At 37.9% G+C, this 20,736-nt stretch overlaps 1 protein-coding gene across 3 annotated transcripts in view; it reads left to right on the forward strand.

Moving 5' to 3' along the window:
- Positions 1-20,736, forward strand: part of xpr1a (xenotropic and polytropic retrovirus receptor 1a) — a 69,897-nt gene that overhangs the window by 35,135 nt on the left and 14,026 nt on the right. For all 3 annotated transcript variants that reach the window (XM_088426359.1, XM_088426357.1, XM_088426358.1), the window contains exons 3-9: positions 14,898-14,999; positions 17,706-17,926; positions 18,820-18,969; positions 19,041-19,124; positions 19,449-19,530; positions 19,646-19,833; positions 19,911-20,090. In XM_088426359.1, the coding sequence (XP_088282485.1) occupies positions 14,898-14,999; positions 17,706-17,926; positions 18,820-18,969; positions 19,041-19,124; positions 19,449-19,530; positions 19,646-19,833; positions 19,911-20,090 (1,007 nt within the window). The remainder of the gene's footprint in view (positions 1-14,897; positions 15,000-17,705; positions 17,927-18,819; positions 18,970-19,040; positions 19,125-19,448; positions 19,531-19,645; positions 19,834-19,910; positions 20,091-20,736) is intronic.

A 20,736-nucleotide genomic window follows, 5' to 3' on the forward strand; every position in this document is an offset into this window, starting at 1 on the left:
ATAACAGAGAGATCCCTCAGTGCCATTCTGTACAGGACACAATGAAAGTCTGGACTGATTCAGCCGTATCCCAGGCTATAGAATGAGAATTCTGCCCATGACAAATAGTGTGTGGTCAGACACACGCTCGCACACACACACAGCTGTAGAAGTTATTATTTTATCAATATTTTCCTGGCTACATTATTTTTCATCTACATACTGTACAAGGAATACTTTTAAGAACACATTTGACCACTTGCTCACAATTGAGAATATCGTCGCATGTGCAAAGGCTCAGGTAATTGATCAATAACCAATAACCATTTTAATAATAACCATTTAATAATAACCATTTTCTGCCGTAAAATGTTAACAGTTAGGCTACGATTAATTTGACAAATACAGTATTTCTCATGTAGAATTGATACTTTGAAGTCAATAAATCCCAAAGAAGGTTTGCCGCTCTTTTCATATTCCAAACACACAATATTAATTAGCGTACAAAGACTTGTAAGGCTGCATTATTGTCAAGAAATTTGGTTGTGTTTTTAATGCACAATAGATGATGACGGAGGAATTAGGTTTATTTACTTAGGGACAGAGTTTGAACCAACATACTTTTTCTTATTCCTTCCTCTGTCAGCATCCAAACATCTCTTTAAACATCAATCAGTTTTCCAATAATTCTATTTTACCACAGGAAAAAAAAAGCACTGGATTTGCCTCAAAGTGAATCTGAAAGTTCCTGAAGTAACTCCCCCAGTAAGGTATACAAACCCTGTTTTTCTTTGCTGCTTTCTGGCTGCTGTCCACCTCTAGCAGGCCTTCAGGCCACAGTCCATTCAGCTGTAATCACTCTTACCTAAGCCTGATTGCCAACACAGGAATTTTGCACCGTCACTGCCCTCTGTTTGCTCAGCCAGATGACTTTTAAGAGCGACTTAGTTGGCCCCAGAACGTTCACAAGAATAACTTTCTTTGTGTTTACTTAAATTCAGACTGATGAGCTGGTGGTTTTGCCCCCAAGTGAGACTTGTGGGATGAAGCATCTTGTACACCAACAGGTTTACAAGCTCTTTCCTGGTGGCACACTTAAGTAAAACATTACAAGGGTGCCCCAGAAATGACCATGTGACTTCACATTACCTTTCCTAAGTGAAACATTAATAGACCCAAGCCCCTAGGCTGCTATTAGCTCTGCTACTGGCCAGATAAACACAATATAAATCAGATTGCCACAACGTTTAACAGCAAATGCACCAGTAAAGACCAAAAGTAAAGACCGATTTTCGTGAAGATCATATTTGGATTCAACACAGTCTGTTTTCTTAAAGGACTAAAAAAGTGATTATCCATCAATTTTCTACAGCCGCTTAATCGATGATTAAAAATAAGTTTTGCTTCATTTTGACGGTCAATTAAGCGTTGCTAGTCAATTAACTCATTCAAATGCATTGCAAAAAGTTAAATTTTATGTTTAAAATCAGCAATTAAGTTAACTGGCGTGTTACTGCATACTGGAGCAACCAAAAGGAAGTTCCTTACAAGACCCCCAAAAATATACTTAAAATGACAACAGTGAAATATTTAACGACAAGCAAGTCTGCCTTGATGGTGATCACAACGATGAGTCAGAAGATTCGACGTGTTGATATGGCAAGTACAAACATAACCTTCCCTGTCAGCCTTGGTGGAGGTTGTAATTCTTGTTTTAAAGGGCAAAATATTAAGGCTATGCTTGCAGTATGTTTCCGGGTGGCCATCTCCGTATGTTTTCCTGAAAGATAGGGGGACCTTGGAATTTTGACTATTTTAATCTACTTATTGTTTGTTAGGTTTTGCAAAGTTTTTTTTAACCGTATGTTGGGGCTGATAAATCGCAAGAGTTTCGACAATTTAAACTCATCGCATGGGTAATAACAGCAATCACAACCCGTGACATCAGTACCTCAACTCACAAACGTGTTTTTTGACACATGCTATACATTAATTTTTAGGTAATGTTTAACACTATAATAATGATTTGATTCAACATTTCCTTTTCTGTAAATCAAAGTTTTTATTCACTTATTTTTACGTTAATGTAATTGTCATTGCAAGCCAAGTTAATTCATTTATTAAAACCTAGTATTATTAGTGAGGTCCAATAAGATTGCTTTTAAAGTATCGAATCGATAAGCAGTATCATCATCAGAAGTAGTATTATTAAACTCTTCATGATACCTACCCATCCTTACTATCTATGGTAAAATGAAGCTGGGTGATATGGGCAGTAACTAAAATCTTGATTATTTTTTTAATTAGCTAATTCTCACAATTTTAAAATGGCAAATGAATAGAATTGGTTTGGTTTATTGCCCAGCCTTAACTCTTCCACTTGCTGTATATTTTAATGTTATTTTCAACAGTCATGTGAATCATAACCTGTATAGTTCAGATGAAGACAGAAATCTGTTTGACACAGATCGTAATTAAAAAAAAACAACATTGAAATGTATGATGAGACGACTGGCTCCATGCACACCATGAATCAAAAGATACGTTTACGGACCTTTACTCTAGTGACAGCATGTATGCTTATAATTTGGGAATAACTGTATATAAATACTCTTTTATAATGCATTAACTCACACTACCATGCATACTGGTGTGCAATTCTCTCTTGGGGCTTATACCTGTTGACGGGTTGAGCCGGTGTTGCCCCATCCATCACAATAAAGTCGTTTGTATGGAGCTCAGGTCTGTGACAATTTAGGGTCCGTAAAGGGCATTTCCAGCTTATTCTAATGAATAACGCATCAGCTTTGCGGCAGTTATAAAAGCCGCCAGAAGGGTCCTGTTTGTCACATCCATCATCTGTTGTTCAGCCCCAAAGTGCCCTCCGAGCCCAAGTAGTCTGGATGTCAGGTGACATGAGGGCTCCCTGTGTCCGCCAAGAGTCACCATGTGTAGATTCTTCTCATCATTGGGACACCAGAGGGGATTAGTAGAAGGTTTCAGCCATTGATGACAGATGAGATACGATTGGAATGAGGTGGGGGGGTGGATGCATTACGTGACAGGTTGTCCCGGACCGTGCTGCTTTGAGGGGTCTGACTCCCGTGGGACATTTGTCCATCAGCCTGACGAGCTTTTATTATGGACCTGATTAAATTCACCCACTTGCCCGTAATCTAGCTACATGTGATTTATTACACACACACGCATAGACACAAGACATGCTCACTTTGCGTAGGTGTTCTTAAATGCATATGGACACAATCACGCCGAGCTCCTGTGGACTCACGGTAAATGCCTTATTAGCATAATTGAGGTTTCACAGTAAGTGCTATTTGTCCGCCACTATACACACACACCTGCAGCAAAAGAGTGCTCCTCCAGAGATCATTATTAATCTCAGGAAGTAGATTATTTCTCGTTGTGATGCTACTACACAACATTTGTTAGTTGTCAGATTCTTTCCCAATGACATTTTTTCATAACCTGATCCAGAGATTTTAGGCTACACTCACACACTCAATCCCAGTGGGGCATTCAGTGTAAAAGGATTTTCGTGTTTCTGTGCCACCGAGCAACAAGAGTGTTGCCCTATTTATGTAACAGGTCAATATTACAAATAGAACATCATTGTTTTTGATGGATTGATTAATCATTTAGAGGATAAAATTGTCCAAATCTGTAGAATTTCAGCCTTTCGACAATAAATGTATGAAGATCTTTTTAATCCTCTTTCTGATAATTGTGTGAAATCAAAATAAGATACAGTATTTACAAACATTTGAATTGATTTGATCTGAACATATAAACAGTACATATAAACACAATACAAAAGAAAATGAAAAATATAAATGTAAAAACATCTGCTTTTACTTTTGGAAAACAATAACATTTTTGACAATATTGATAAAATGGACCAAACCAGTAAATTAATAATCTAATAAATACTCATTTTTAATTTGTACTCAGTCAATTGAGAACTTGTAGTGTTTTTAAATAAAGGGATGAAAATATTTTTCATTTCAATTTATTGATCAATCAATATTAATTATTAAACTAATCATTAATTGCAGCTAGGGCTGGGAATAAGGTTGACCAAGTTGGGTAATTCAACTTAAAAATATGTCGACAGAAAATATCTGTCTGCCAGAGCCATGTTTGCACCACTGGTCTACACGGACCTTTCTTGCTGATGACAGCCACAGAGAAAGCAGCTGCACTCTCATGGAATATTGTTGAAAAAGCATCTGTAAATGACTTTGAGGACACTATTAGATGTGTAATGCACAAATAATATTATGAATATGAACTAAATTGTAGTTGGTGTTTGTTGACCAAAAAGGGAAATTGTTCGCACACTCTTGCTAATTGTGATTGCTAAACGTTTAGCAACAGTAAATTTTGCTTGTGGCTAAAACTCTATATCTATAGAAGATAAAAAATAATGAATAGTTATACCCACTCCAAGTCACGGTCAATATTAGTATATTATTAAAAATAGAAAATGGAGGGTTGGTTACTTAATGGAATATTCCAAAGGATAATCGATTTTAAAAAGATTGGAGGGTGACAAACACAATTGCAACATTATTAGTTGCCAGTAGTCGGTCACTGTAGTGATTTTAAAGGGGCATTTGACATTCGAGTGCTGTCGACGGCTCTTTTCTTCCACTTCTTTGTGATTTTCACATACACGAAGCACACACACACACACGCAGGCCCAATCAGAAAGCTAACTATTGATTCGCAGGCACACGGAATGCAATATGTTGAGCAAGCTTAATCAACGGCTATTGATTACTCCACGCTGACCGCTTTCTTCCGGCCTGCAGTTTTGTGTTCAGCATGTCTGATATTACAAGTGTCACGTTTCACGCTGTTGTTTTGTCACTACCGCAATTTGATTGAATCTCACAACCTTTTATCATTGAAGCTGCATCTGATGCGATAATCAGCACAAACACATTCAATCATGTTTTTTTATCAAAGTGTCGTGTCCAGACGCGGGAACACCTGCTCATTGCCATGCGAGCACACAGCCACGCAGCGATGTGACGGCGATTGGCTGCCGCAGTGGCCAGGCCAACTCCCGTAGTTGGTTGCTAATGGCTACGGGATTCAGGCGAACGAGGGGGGTGGTGGGTGTCGATAATGACAATGTCACTCGCGGCCAAGCAGCCCGTTAAAAAGAGGAAGGGACACTCACACACATTTCACTCAAACATGCATGTGTTTCAGTGCACTCTCGCAGATACACGATCGTTTTTGCAGAAAATGGAGCGGAGCAATTTTCCTCCTACCAGGTGGTTGTCTGTTATTATAGCCGTCAAAAAACAGCAAGGTGCATTTGTGATTTTTCTCTTTTTTGAAGAACCAATTTTCCTCCACAATAGTCGAACCGTGTTCACATGTATTACCCTTAAATATTCATTTCCTTCCAAAGGTCAGCGAGGACGCATTTTTCCTACACCGTTTGCTTCTTTTGTATTAAGATTTTATCACATTCATTCGTTCTCTATTAGATTTTGTACTCGTAGAGAGAAACCTTTTCATTAAGTCTACTCCAGTATCTAATGGCACCTTATTTCTGAGATGGTTAATATCCTTTTTCCATTCATCAAGTTTGTGAGATCTTTTCAAAAAGCCCACACAAAATCTGAATGCTATGCCCACTAACTATCCTTTGTTCGAACATCTTTCATATCATACCAACAGTGGTGTGTTTTCGTCATTCATATTTATGATCCGAGCAAAAAGAAATGATGCAAGGCTGTGCAATCAACAGCACAGCCTTGTCATTTGTATACTTGTTCACACATTTTTTTAATGGCGCATAGTGCAAGTACAAGCTTGTAAATCACTGAAAAAGTTCTGTTAAATGTGAAGGGTAAAATTGCAAAAGCCCCAGTTTTAAGTATGCAATAGCTACGTATGTTGTGATGATGTTGGACTGCACTGCATCTTATTGAAAATAGTTTCAACTGAAGGCAAAACAAGTTCTCAAGTAATTTGAGTACCACAAGCATTTTTTTTTTCCTGCCTTGGGTACACGTTTATTTAGTGTACACTGTCAAGGACAAATCAAGCTGACAGCAGCAACAAGTGTTGATGCTAAGCATGGCAGTTACAGACCATCCACAGGGTGTAAAAGCCAACTTCAAAATAAACAAATCACAAATGGACATTAATGCCCCGATTTCTCATTTATTTTGAAGTAGAACCTGGCAGCATGTCGCTACATAACAGCTCACCTCACTCCTCATTGGCATCAACAACACTACATTGTCCTGAAATAAAGTTTAAATGCTAATGACAAATCCTCAATAAAATCACATTAATTACGCTTACATTCTATTATACAGTGCATTTTGCCAGTGATTGGCGCAGACTTAAAAGTTAGTGGCTACCACATAGGCTAGCGAAACCTGCTGGATTACATCCCTAAGGCAGTTCAATAGACGTAAATGAGAAATTACAGTTGTTGTTCCTACTGATCACTTTAAAACAAAACATGCTTCCTTGAATATGGCATTTCAGGCAGCAAAAATCACTACTGTGGTTTTAACATTTCATATACCAAATGGGGAAATATTTGCCTAAAATCTCTTTATTTCTAGAGTGTTTAAGTCTGTTGCTACACATGGTTTGAATTGAAGTAACTAATTTCTTGTTAATTTACAAGTAGGGCCGCAACCAACAATTATATTCCTGATTAATTCTTATTGATTATTTTGGTAATTATTCGATGAATAAAAAGATGTTTTAATTTCTATGCCTTTATTCAGAGCAGAGGCTTTCCCCCAAATTACCAAGGCATAAAATAAGCATGATTATTTTCCTTAAAATTTGTGCAAATCCTTCAAAAAGATCATTTTTAATACAGCAGTATTTGATCGGATGAGATTATACGTGTGGAATGAGTGTTGCCACAGTATGTAGATGTGCAATGCAAAGTGAACTAGAGTCAGGTGACCTTGACGACTTCATCTGCGGCCTCTCATCGCCGACAGGCTCCTGTTATTTTCCGTATGAATGCAGCGGGTCCAGCAAAGCCCCCTCATCACTTCCACTTGGTCGCGTGTGGCTCATTTTAACAACCCCGCTGGAGCAGAAAGACCAGGACAGTTGAGCGATGAAGATAGAGTGAAAAGAGGAAGAGGTGGATAACATGGATTGTGTGTGACAAAAAGCAGGACAAAGGATGACAGTGTAGGTTGACGATTAAATGAGACATGAAGCGCCCCGTATGCACTCGCCGCAGACAAGGTGGACATTATTATGTTTGTGGAGAGAGCAGAACATAAACATTATTGCAGTCTTAATGAGGCGTGACCATATAGACCACCACGGTTAATGAGAAAAAAACTCTTTAATGGATTCTGTCTAAACTGATCCTCATAAAGAAGTTTTCACAATTAAGTATATTGCAGCAAGAATATTTGTCGTTCTACGCAGAGGATAAATAATATACAGAATGTGTCTTGTTGTAGTGTCTTTCTACATGTATTTGTGTTCAGAGTAATAACTACCACAACGTCTAAGCTCATGCTAGTTTCATCAGCCAGTTGACGCCATTTTGTCTTGTGTGTTAATATTAAGCTCATGTCTGCACAAAAGTTATACAGTTTGGTTAAATACACAAGCTGTTATTCTCATTTAATGTTCAAACGTAAAAATAAACAGCTTGAAGTTTGCATTTCATGCCTATTTGTTGTAAATGTTACTGCCATGAATGATCCCTCATAATGCAAATCTTTGCTCGTGATTCTGAAATAAAAATCAGCTTATATTTCGAACAATTAATAAAATGTAAGTTATTGTACCACTGAGTAAAAAGATGTATCTTTTAGAGTCTAAAATATCGCTGGAGACTCAGTGAAATGCCTGTGAATTCACACCCTCCTTGAAAATGACCTCTGTGACTGACTCTCCTCCCTCTCCATCTTCCAGGTCAGCGTTATTTCTTCCTGTAAATTTCTACTAATTAAGTAATTTGATTTCCTTTCCTATAAGCATCATTTTTCCAGCCCGGTGAACCAATGCGTAATTAGCTGAGAACAACCTGCTATGCGGCCTCCTGAGGTCTGTTTCGCCATATTGTCGCATGCACTTATATCAAGTAGGAGACTTGCAAATATACTGCACAGATACTTGGGCAAATAAGTGTGGAATGCAAACTCATTGTTCCGACAGAGAATCTTTCTCTTCTTTTTTTTCCATTTATTTATTGATTTTAATCTCTGTACAGATAATAGGAATAAGACTTTTTAGATGTACCTCATGAAGTGGCCGGTGAGTGTTCATACACATAAAGATTGGCAGTGGCGGATATGCCTTTCCTAAAATCAGGGTTGGTCCGTTTGAGATTGGATTTTCTTCAACGAATGTTCAATGGGGTAGCCTATCTGTGTAATTCCTGAACTCGCTCACTGTGACATTGATGCTTATCTTCCATTATTTATTTGGCTGCCGTCACAGGGATTTAGTCTGTTTTATCCAAGCCATGCAGCCTTGTGAGGGAATGTGATATTGGCTTTAAATATCACATTAAAAGACTAGTTGAACTAGGAAAATTGGTCCTGAGATTGCAACAGTACACATTTGTTGTGGCACAGCTCTCAGGGTCTCTAGTTCCTTTCCGAGTCTAGTTTCCAAGGCTACATTTGGAGTCTTTTAGGCCAATTTCGAAGTCTTGTTTCTGAGTCTAGTTTGTGGTGCGAACTCTGGCTAGATTGGATTTTTGTGTTTTTAAAAAAATCTACTTTTCCACTCTTTCCCATTTGGTTCTGGTTCCAAATTCAGCTCCTCATGTTGCACTTTATTTGAGTTTATTTCCTTTTAAAAAGGGCTGAACAAAAGTTTGGTCCAAAAGTAATCAGCATGAATGCAGTAGACAAAAGAGAAATATGATTAAAGTCCAGGCCAGCATTTCTTCATATATTTATCTACATTTTAGTTTTATCTTAGTTTAACCTTATCAAAAGCTTTGTCTACATGTCAAACAGCTCTCCAGTAAACCTGCTGACTTTCTGCTCTCATCAAGTGTACATTATTAGGTCATGCATCCATGTCTGTTGTGTTTGTGAACGATTATTGCATGTCAGCAGAAAAAAATGCTTATTTAGACTTTACACCGAAAAGGCAAAGGACAAAAGACAGCTTTATAACAAGATCCTAGAAACCTGGCTTATGTCCTGACACCCAACAATAATTTCTTTACGTCTATCATGAATTAAGTATTAATCAATTATTTGTATTGCCTAATTGTGTATGTTTTCATGTATAAATGGCATGTATACTATAAATGAGATGAAACGTTTTGTTGAAAACAACGTTGTCATTTAGCCCATTAAGCTGTGACAATAAAACACCAACAAAAGTTCTTTCTTAGAATTTTTGTGCACTTTTTTTTCATTTGGTGTGTGACTCCATTGAGGACGGGCACCTAAAGTAAGTGGATTATTGCACACATATGCTAATGCACCACCTGTATCACATTCCCACATACACCAGACATGCAGCTATGAGCTCAATAGTCTCACAGTGCGGCGAGCATGTGATGTTGTTTGCACTTTACTTTGCCGGTTGATATTTGGGGCCTGCTGAGCTTGCAGTCTGCAGCTATAAAGAGTACACTATAAGAAGAACCGGGGGGACGCGGCTCCCGAGCCTGCCTGCGGTCTTGCCTGTCCTCTTGTGAGTGTGCATTTCTAATGCTCCCCCGGCCTGCATCGCAGACGTGATTGGAAGATTTAATTGTGGCTGCAGGGCCGAACGGGAGTTGGTGGTTAAAAAAAAAAAAATGAGACAAAAGAACAAGGGTGTGGGAGTGTGAGTTTTATGTGGTGGTGGGTTTGTTTCTTCTTTAGTGCCCGACAGTGGAGGAAGCTAAGTTAAATATATTTTGATATATTATGCACTCAGTAGGTTAATATTAGACTAGAGATAAGTCAGTCCTGCTTTTTCTTGCAGCACAGTTTATCTTTTGCTTGTGCGTGTGCAGGGAGGATCGAGATTTGGCACGGCAATGATAATGGAATGGCCTCCTTGGCGACGGTAGTATTGCCCTCATGACATAGTGAGATGCCATAAAGTGCAGTAAATGGAGGTGAGATATACAATTTGTAAGTGTCTGCAAGCACGTCATTTCATTTTGCAGGACTGAGATATATAAATGCCATTTTTCCACCCACCACAAATTGATAAATGGTATTTAATTGACCGAACCCTTATACTAAATACAACATTTGTATAAGTCAGTTGAATCCAAATATGTGAATCCTAATCTATATTGAATGCTCATGGAACCAATTGAGAATTAGAAGTGTGCAAACATGATCAAGTGCCTATAAATGACAAATAAATAATGGCAAGTTAAGTGGAAGAAATCCATTCTAATTTAAATTCTAATTTGTTTATTTTCCAGAATGTTCGGAAATCATTTTACTGGGGAGGTCATAGCAGTTACATGAAGGATTTATTTGCAAGAGAGATGGGGTCATGTGACAGAATTCCTGTATGGAAATATAAGAACCTGGGGATAAAGTGTGTATTTTTTGAGGGTGTAGTGGGGGGTGGTTTGGTTCAGGAGAAGCTGTCTCATCATTTATTTATACAATCTACAGAAGACGGGGTGAGCGAGGGAGGGAGTGGAGAGGGAGGCCAGTGCCGTCTACAACTGGCTCGCTTTGGGAATACTGGAGGTCAAGTCAAGAGTTGTTTTTTTCTGTTCAATTCTTTGTGTTTATGTGCTGCATCTGCCTGCAAGCTGTATTACATTTCTTTTTATGCTCTTACACTTGACTTGCCAATTACAAAGAATACAAACATTGATAAAAGAATGCTTAATACACTGATAATCACTGATCTGAAATAATATAATAATATATATATATATATATATATATATATATATATATATATATATATATATATATATATATATATATATATATATAATATAATAATATATAATAATGTCTTGAATTCTAATGCACCTGAAATACCCTTGTACTTAAATACAGTAAAAAAAATAAGTCAAAGTTGACTCACAGAATTTGACCCTAAAAAGTGTTAGTGTAAATAAATATGCTGAAGGTAATCTTGGGATTTAGTTGATCCAAATTTAGGGTCATCACAAAAACACACGTGAACACAGGTCAGAGCACAGGCAGTAATATATGAAGAAAACATGATGACGGCCGTCAGATGGAGTGTGTGAGTTTAAATTGTCACCACAGTACACACAGCAAGCAGGCAAAGATATATGTCACAATAAAGCCTTTGAGGGACAGAACCATTATAGTTCCCCTCTGAGACTCTTCATCATCATCACATACATACGCACACACACCAACACCGTCACATGTCCATGCACACTAGGAAACAAATACCAAGGCATTCCATTCCATACAAATTGCTAAAAACCTTTACTACAGTATTTGCAAAATTGAGATATTTTCGTCTTCATTCTCATTCAGATTAATAATTTCTTTGCAACATACAAATTAAGCGGAATCTGCATTGTATGTGATTTTGTTCATGTTACATAACTGAAGAGAAAAATAATTGAACAAAAACAGGCACAGGCACATTTTGTTGTTTAGTTCATATTCCAAAAACACAATATTAATCAAGATGCAATGTTCAGACTTTTAATAAGCACATAAACTATAGTATTTATGAATCTGTTTTATATACTGCATGCGTCACTCTTTTAATTCAACATTTCATTCATTCAGCCTGCGAAAATGAATTTACTTATGACTGCATTCCAATGTAATGAGAACGAGAATGCATCTTTCATATATCTGGTGATTAGATTGCTTTGTAATTTTTGGTTCCTATCAGATTTCATAATATTCGGTTCCAAAGAAATTAAGTAACATTCAAACTGGCGACCTCCCTTCGGTGTTGCACATGGAACTAAATCTCATCCAGCCAGATGAGTGCTAATAAGGAGCCATGGTGTGCAGCCGAAATAGTAGCTGTGACATTTACACGAAACACTCAGTTGATTCAATTAAAGATGCGCCATGCGCGGTAATCACTGCATGAATTTTAAAACTTTTGGTGATTGGATTTCATTGGATTTACGGGAACTGAGCTGAGACCAAGTAATGAACGGATGTTCATGCGTGCTCACGCAGCAGCTGAGGAGACCATAGCGAGACCATAACGGGGGCCCGTGCGCCGATTCAAAGATGACGGTCGCCTTTGTTCTTTCAAGGGAAATCTACACACACACACACACACCTGTGCGCACTGTGTGTCCTGAGGTCAGCAGAAGAACAGAGAGATGAAGCTTTCATCCTCAATTTCCTCGCTCACACTTACATAGCCTTCATGTGGGAAGGTGGTTGGAAATGTATGAATTCTTCCATAACTGATCCAGGAAATGCAGTTTACTGTTTCTGGTTTCCTCTTCCTCTCATCCAGAAAATAAAATAATATTGTGTCCTGACTGTAACATTCTGCCAATAAATGTCAGGTCGTGTGTTCAGTAGGGGCCACGGCCACTTGGCCTTTTCTTAGAAATCAATTCACCGGCTCTGAAGGTTGATCGAAAGCAATCTTCCCCAAACGTCAAGACCCCCCATAGACATGAAAGAAATTTCACACCACACAGGGTTGCAAAATTTCGGGGAATTTTTAAATTTTGGCCTTGAACAGGAATTTATATATAAGAAGATTAACAAATTTAACATGTAAATTGATTTTTTATTCCTATAAATTCCTTCTTACTTCCCATACTTTGAAATGTTTCAGGTATTTTGCGTCCCTAACACAGATATATCAATTATAGTCTAAATTTACTTGACATGTATTTTGCGTCCCTAACACAGATATATCAATTATAGTCTAAATTTACTTACAAATGGGTTCTAGGAAGCCAGGTTCATGTCAAATCAACTGCTACTTTACACTTTTTTTCAACAAATGCAAAATTAAGATGTTATAAGCAATCTAATCTAAATGAAATCAAGTTATTTAAATAAAATGACTCCGTGAGTTATAATAGCTGCTGGCCTTGCACATTCATTTGCCACGTCGGTGAACGATGGATGTCCCCCGCAATCGACAAATATTTTCCCAGTTCGTCCCTGACCATCAGGCTTTTCAGGAGGAAACGTTGACGATAATGAGCAGGGCAAGTGATATAGAAACTAAATGAATGAATGGGTTAGCATCACATTGCAAGGGACTACTTCATATCATTTAAAACTCAATATTTAGCCATTTCCTGCTGTCCTACTTTTTAAAAATCCCTGTGAATATGAACACTTATCAGAGATTCCTCCTTTGTGCCAATTAACAGCAGCAACCATCGTTCAAACCTTTTCAATACAAAATAGCAAGCTGGCCCATTAGTCACTCTGTTATTGCATATTGACTCCGTCAGCTACTTACTAATTCTACAAGCGCGTCAACTGGCCCAAAGGTCAGTGAGTGGAGTTGTTGACGAGCTTTTTAGTGCCTGAGCCTCACATTGTTAGAGACGCTCTCACTATAATAATGGTCAACTTTATTCACACTGTCAGAGATCTCATAATTTAGCATTAATGTCTATTCTGTCATAAGGCTCGTTAGCAGTTTTGATATTGAGAGATGTTTCTCATATTTTGGTTCTGTAAATTTTTATAGTCTCGCTAATCGTCCCTATCAACACATTTGCTATGCACTCTTCTCTGCTGGTATTTTTTTTTATGGTTATTTGCCATCTGTCCCATCATGTTGCATTATTAGACAATAAAAAGAGCATGCAAGGTGTGGTTATTATTCCTGTTTACGTGAAGGTGCTATCCCTAACTTCCACACAATATACTGTACTATCTGTTTATTTGAGTGTTTGTGGCTTTAAGGAAGTGGGGATGTGAGCTAGTGAGGGATGTGGGAGTCAGTTAATTCGACTTGTAAAAAGAGTTTGCTATTGTGGGCTCAAGTTTGCCGCTGACTGTTCATTTGCTAAGTGTTAGCCAGTTTGTGTATTGAGAGTAATTGTGTTTTTTTTCCCCTTATAAATTCTGAATTATTCAGGATATTTGATGAATTGTTTCGACCCTCTGTTAAAAGTAGCTTCTTTCCGTCATAGACCATCATCAGCTATTTACAATTATATCGCTAGCTCCCTGTCTCTATTTTACAACTGCACAACTATTCTCATTAAACTAATGATCTTGTTAGAATGGTGCTGCTTTCTCACTCCAAGAATACAACTCATTTGAGGTGAAAGGTTAATTTGTATTACAGCTGCTGTGTGAACTTCCCTTTTTCCTTAACCTATTAGATTTGCCCTTCTGCGATGGAGTATTTGCTCCTGCAGCTTCTTGTTTACTTTACAGGATTGAAGGCAGGATCTCATCATTTTTTTCTTCTTGTAAAACCTCTGGACTTTCAGGATGTTGTTTAATGTTTTATACGTTTTCATCAGGCTTGGCGTGCCAGTTGTATATGTGCATGCAGGGGATATTGACAGACTGCCGGAGGCATGTCTTTCTTATTACTTTGCAGAATGGAAATACATTCTTTGGAACAGTCTTTCCATTATAGCTGATGTTTATGAGGTTAGTGTTTATGAGGTGACATTACCATCAGCTCTTATGCTGCTGCTATTTTATCCTGCGCAAAGCTTTTCCTGTGGAGTACATTTCAATCCTGCCTTTATTTTAAACATGCTTCTTGAATGTGCTTTTTATACATTATTTTGGTTGATAAGTGAATTAGAGGAGAATAAAAACATTGCCTAAGAGTTGTTATTTAACATTCTGAATGGGGCAAATTTGCAAATGTATATTTTTATAGCAGATTGTTCTTACAATTTTGTTTGGTAATCCTTGCTGTAATTTATTTTTAAATCGACTTCTCACGATTTGTGAGTGTATAAGGCATGAACTGACGTGCATTTTTTTGCCTTTCAGTCACAGATGAGGACACCGTGAAGAGATACTATGCTAAATTTGAAGAGCGGTTTTTCCAGACCTGTGAAAAGGAACTGTTGAAAATCAACACTTTTTATTCAGGTAAATATAAGCAACCATCTGTCTACCTATATTTTTTTCCTCAATTAGTAGCCTCTACTCTAATAAATGATGTGCTGGTATTCATCATTGGTAGCATCATCCACTAGAAATGTTAAGATGTGATATCTTTTCTTTTTTACTAAAAAAATCAAATCAAATCAAATAGATAATTGAAAAGAAAGCTACTTGTAATTTAACATTACTAGTTAGTTTATTAATTTTAATTTGGATTCCGTCTTTTAAATAATTTGATTTGTTTTACTGCTTTATATTTGATTGTTTATATTTTTATGAACATTTTCTTCTACAAAACATCATTCTGTGTTAGTTTCATTACATTTCTGGAACTCTTCCACCTGACCATCACAGAATGTCTTATATAGAAAAAAAAAGTGTGAAGATGTTAATGCTCTACAGTGTTCATTTGTGACTAATATCTTTGAAACTACTAATCCAAGAGAATTTTGGAGACTGTTTAAAGTTGACACCAGAGATAGAGGCTGAAGTGATCAAATTCTTTTATGTGAGAATATTTCCAAATTCTGAGCATTTGGATAAGGTTAGGCCTCTGTTTAGTTTGCTAATCAATTAGTCATTGATTGATACATTGATCATTGCACCTGTAATTATAATATAATGTATAGGTGGATCGTTAGTTTCACTTAAATCAACGTAGTTCTTGTATTGGATCTCATTATACACATGAAACTGACGTGAATATTTTGTTTTAGATCTACTAGTATGTTTCCAACTTTTGACTTTTACCCATTAATACTGAGACCTTTTATGTCTGCATCCTCATACCACACAGTATAGCCATCTCTCCACATCCTCTCAGCACTGAAGAAATAAATTGAAAAGTCAGCTGGGTTACTTTATCTGATGCCAGTTAGGTGGGAGTGAGTCTCAGCAGTGAAGCCATGGAGATAAATTGTGTGCTGACTTCACATAACATTCGCACCTCTCTGCACAGCACTCTGTGAAAGGGGTTGTGACCTCTCTTAAGCTTTTGCGCTGTGCTGTGCTTAAATCTATGTCTGTAGCATGCATAACCGAACGAAAAAGCCAAAGGAAATCCCCTGAAATCATCCCATCTGTTTTTTTTTTTCTTACCTGTATAAACTTCCCTGAGAAATTTCCATTATGGAAAGGGAACTCAACCTCCTCCTGTCTGTTTGGGTTCATTAACCCATCCCTGCCTGGTCAGCTGTTGTGAATTCTGCTTTCCCACAGCACATCACAGGATCAAAGCCTTGACTTTCTCACGCCCCTTACTCCCGTCACATGCTGGTGCTGAGTCTGCCCATCCCATAATATTAGTGTCCCAATAGAGCATAAGCCAGGTAACGTGACATGCAGAGTGTGCGACAAGAGGATCAGATAATGCACAGTGCCAGCATGTGTCATACACAATAACAGCTCAACTAGAATGTCAAGGAGTTAAACCATTTATTTTTTGCTGCAATTCAATGGATATTTTGTTGCTCTTTCTGGTGAGGACAGTTTGGCCAACTGAGTCCTGTATAATCCAAACAAGCTCAATGAAATTTAACAACTGACCCAGTAAGCCACTGAAGTATTAGTGCTTTTTAACAAAGGATAAAAATAATTTCCCAATGACTATGGTTCTATTGGATAGTTACAGGTGTTGCTGCACCGTTTGTGTTCAAATGCCCATTGCCTAAAAAAGTTATAACATTGCTACACTGGTGCTTCTCATTAGCATGTCATTTGTTGTTGTGATTAAGCTTGAAAAAAAAAAAAAAAAAAACTAAAGAAAGGCCAATGACAATAATGATCCAAATCTCCAAGGTTATTCAATACCACTTTTTTTCCACATAGATACCAGCCCAAGTATGCAACGCTTGAGTCATTACTAATACCGATATATAGTAATGTTACCACAAGTTTCTTTGATAAACAAAAAATCTCCCCCCATGCTTGGTGACTTTTCAACAGTTGAGGAGTTGTCCTGGTATCGATCTGAAAAAGTGGTATCAAACTTCCCTAAGTAATATTCCATACATTCCAACCATCCATTTTCTGAGCAGAAATGATATTAACAATAACTATACATTTAATTTATAAGACGAGCCACTCAGTGTTACTATACAGCGCTATTAAAACAGTTATAATCCAATGAAATATACAGTAAACTAATGCATAAACTTAAGAATGACACATTATTAAGCAAAATGAAGTATATTATTTGCAGGATTTAACTACATGACAAGAGGACATGCAAAAATGGTCATTTAAGTCCAACACGAGGATTTACATGAGGAGAAATGCATTGGGGAGTTCATTCAATTCCATTTATCATCCCGAGCCCGTAAGATTCACCTCGTTTATCTCTGCGTCTGCATGTGGTAACCTATCTCTGACCCACATAATGATTCCTCTCACATATCACTTCAGAATAGACTAATAGTCTCCACGCTCAGGCTTCCTGGAACAGATGGGCTGAACGCAGACAGGATGTATAAAAAGATTTTTTTTTTTTTTTTGCTTTAATGGAACAGCAGTATTCATTCATACATCAGGATCACCAATGTCAAGCTGAAGCTTTATTTTACCATCTTGCTATCTAAATGTCAAGCTGAAAGTACAGTACAGAGAATAGTGACTGACAAAGTGGCCTTATACATTTCATATGTAATAAACCCACAAAGTACTGGAGACCGGTCTGTGGTTTGATCTTTGCAGAAAAGCTTGCGGAAGCCCAGAGACGCTTTGCCACCTTGCAGAATGAACTGCAGGCTTCTCTGGACGCCCAGCGCGAGAGTAATGCTCCGCCCGGGCTGCGCAAACGCAAGACGGTGTTCCACCTGTCGCAGGAGGAACGCTGCAAACACCACAACATCAAGGATCTGAAGCTTGCCTTTAGTGAGTTCTACCTGAGCCTCATCCTGCTGCAGAACTACCAGGTATCAGTGCACTTCTACGTGAACGGCAAAAAAAATAAACTGTTCAGTTCAGATTCTGACTATGCCCATGACTCATTTGTTGTATCAAGAAATCATTTAAATCTTACCTGTCAAAGTGATGTTGGCCACAAGGTTTTGCCAAGAAACATATTCTGTGGACAGAGTGACAAAACAAAAGTTTTTGGGGGTGGATTTGAGATAAAGGGAATGCCATGCCAACAGTCAAAACATTGGTGGCAGTGTGACCATCTTGGGTTGCTTTGCCCCTTCACAGCTTGGACGTCTTGCAGTTGAATGGAACCATGAATTGTAAATAATGAATGACATTTCTGATGTATGGTCACCGGTTTGCAAGTCCATTCTAGATAAGCCAAAAATAAAGTTGTGCTGCAACTAACAATTATTTCATTAATTGAAATATTAAAAAAATAATCATAATTTCGCTAGTCAAGTCACACATTTTTATTTTATTAGGAAAAAAAAAACATCAAGAGTGCAAAAACAATTATGATTTGGGTCCTTGATTGGTTTGTGATGTCAGAAAATCAGCTAAATTATTTCAACGCTTGTAAACTTTCAGTTTCATTCATTATGATAATAAATCAGTCTGCTTTCATAGAGTATGGAAAAAAAAATGAGAATATTTCCGATAAAGACACTGAAATTTTGAGCATTTGGACAACATTCGCTCTTTAAACGATTAATCGATTCACAAAAACTATGAGCGATTATTTGGCTTGAAATGTCAAATGCAAAATATGCACTAAAACAATGTTAGTTCCATGGACTGCTGTTCAATTCAATCTCCAATCAAATACAGTGTCAAAAAATGGATTGGTATTGATTTAAGGGGTCCACCAAATATTCACAAGCGTCTCTTTTGATGTTCGCAGAATTTAAACTTCACTGGTTTCCGTAAGATCTTAAAGAAACATGACAAGATTCTGGATACCTCCCGCGGGGCCGACTGGCGTGTGGCTCACGTGGAGGTGGCTCCCTTCTACACCTGCAAGAAGATCACACAGCTCATCACGGAGACTGAGGTGTGCATATACACGCCGACTGACTGGCAGGAACACATGTGGAATCTTTGATGCCTTGTTTGTGCATCCAGACGTTGGTGACCACTGAGCTGGAGGGAGGGGATCGTCAACGGGCGATGAAGAGGTTACGGGTTCCTCCGCTGGGGGCCGCTCAGGTCAGAATTGCAGCACAATCATACTGGCCAAGACCTTTTTCTCCGTTCGTGACAATGAATAGAAAATCTGAATTCTGAAACGAGCTACCACAATAATTCCCATTGGACTTCTGGAAGGAGGAATTGAATTAAAGTGTCGTTGCGCTTTTGTCTATAATTATTCGATAACAAAAATATTTTTCGCGTTCAATAGCGTCTATAAAACACATTTTGCCACTTGTTGGCGCACTTGTTGGTATTAATTGACGCCAAAAATGTATTTTTACAGATTTTTTTTTTTCTTTTTTTTTATGATGATACTAATATTTGTCTATGCTGCTTTAGCCTGCATTGGCCTGGACGACCTTCCGTGTGGGTCTTTACTGTGGCGTCTTCATCATTCTGGCTGCCGCCTTTGTCCTAACAGGTAAACTCCTGTCCACCTAAAAATGAACTGCATTTTCTGATCTTGTAGTTCTATGTCCAAGACTTTAAAGGATTTTCCGGTGCTTCCTTAACGCATTGTTTTGCATGTTTTCCAGGCGCAGTTTCCATCCGCTATGAGAACGTGTGGCCTCTGGTGCGGATCTACCGGGGTGGATTTCTCTTGATCCAGTTCTTGTTCCTGCTGGGCATTAATACATACGGTTGGAGACAGGCGGGAGTCAACCACGTGCTCATCTTTGAGATCAATCCTCGTAACAACCTTTCTCACCAGCACCTGTTTGAGGTCCGACTCAAAACATATCCGGTTACTGTAAGATTATTATTGTGGCGCAATCATGTTTGGCCTTTTTTGTTTCGCAGATCGCCGGGTTCCTCGGTGTGTTATGGTGTCTCAGCATCCTGTCGTGTCTCTACTCGGAGTACCTCTACCTCCCAATGCAAATCAACCCCCTTGTACTCTATGGCTTCATGCTGCTCTTCCTCATCAACCCCTTTAAGACATGCTACTACAAGTCACGCTTCTGGCTGCTCAAGCTTCTGGTCAGTAGACTTTCGCCTCTTGTCGCTAAACAAATATTAGTTTTGTCAATATCGATCCAGCTCTTTTTACTTAGATTTGTTGAATGCTGAGCAGCAAAAATGATCATAGACAAATAAATAGTAAAAATAAAATGTATGTATGTTAGGGTTCTTCACTAACATGGGCGACCTTCAGTAGACACTTACTTGAATTAACCCTTTACTGGGTGCTTTTGGCCGATAGTCTTAAACAGGCAAAAACGGCCTTTATTAGTCACACATTTTTCTATTTTTAAGTCCTAAACAGGCAAGAATTTCCAGGAGAAATTAGAAATTTAGAGTTGCTTTAGAATTTAAGGAATGCCTCTTACGGACACTTTTGGCTGTTTTGCCTGTTTAGACTATCGGCCAAAAGCATCCACTGTGCCCATTCAAGAGTTAACCCACTTCCCAATGAGACATCACATTTTTTTTTTACTTTTAAGTCTGGTAGTGAATGAGTACATGGCATAAATCAGGCATATTCAAAAAGTGGCTATCTATATAATTGTTGATTATTTTGTTTGTTATTATTTATTTTTAGATTACAATGTCAATTATTAATTACATTTGTACTAAATGCAATCCCTTTATTTGAAAAAGGCATATTTTATCAAATCAACAATGC

This window comes from Hippichthys cyanospilos, chromosome 10, assembly GCF_059441005.1.
Source record: "Hippichthys cyanospilos isolate Australia breed blue-spotted pipefish chromosome 10, RoL_Hcya_1.0, whole genome shotgun sequence".
Classification (NCBI taxonomy): domain Eukaryota; kingdom Metazoa; phylum Chordata; class Actinopteri; order Syngnathiformes; family Syngnathidae; genus Hippichthys; species Hippichthys cyanospilos.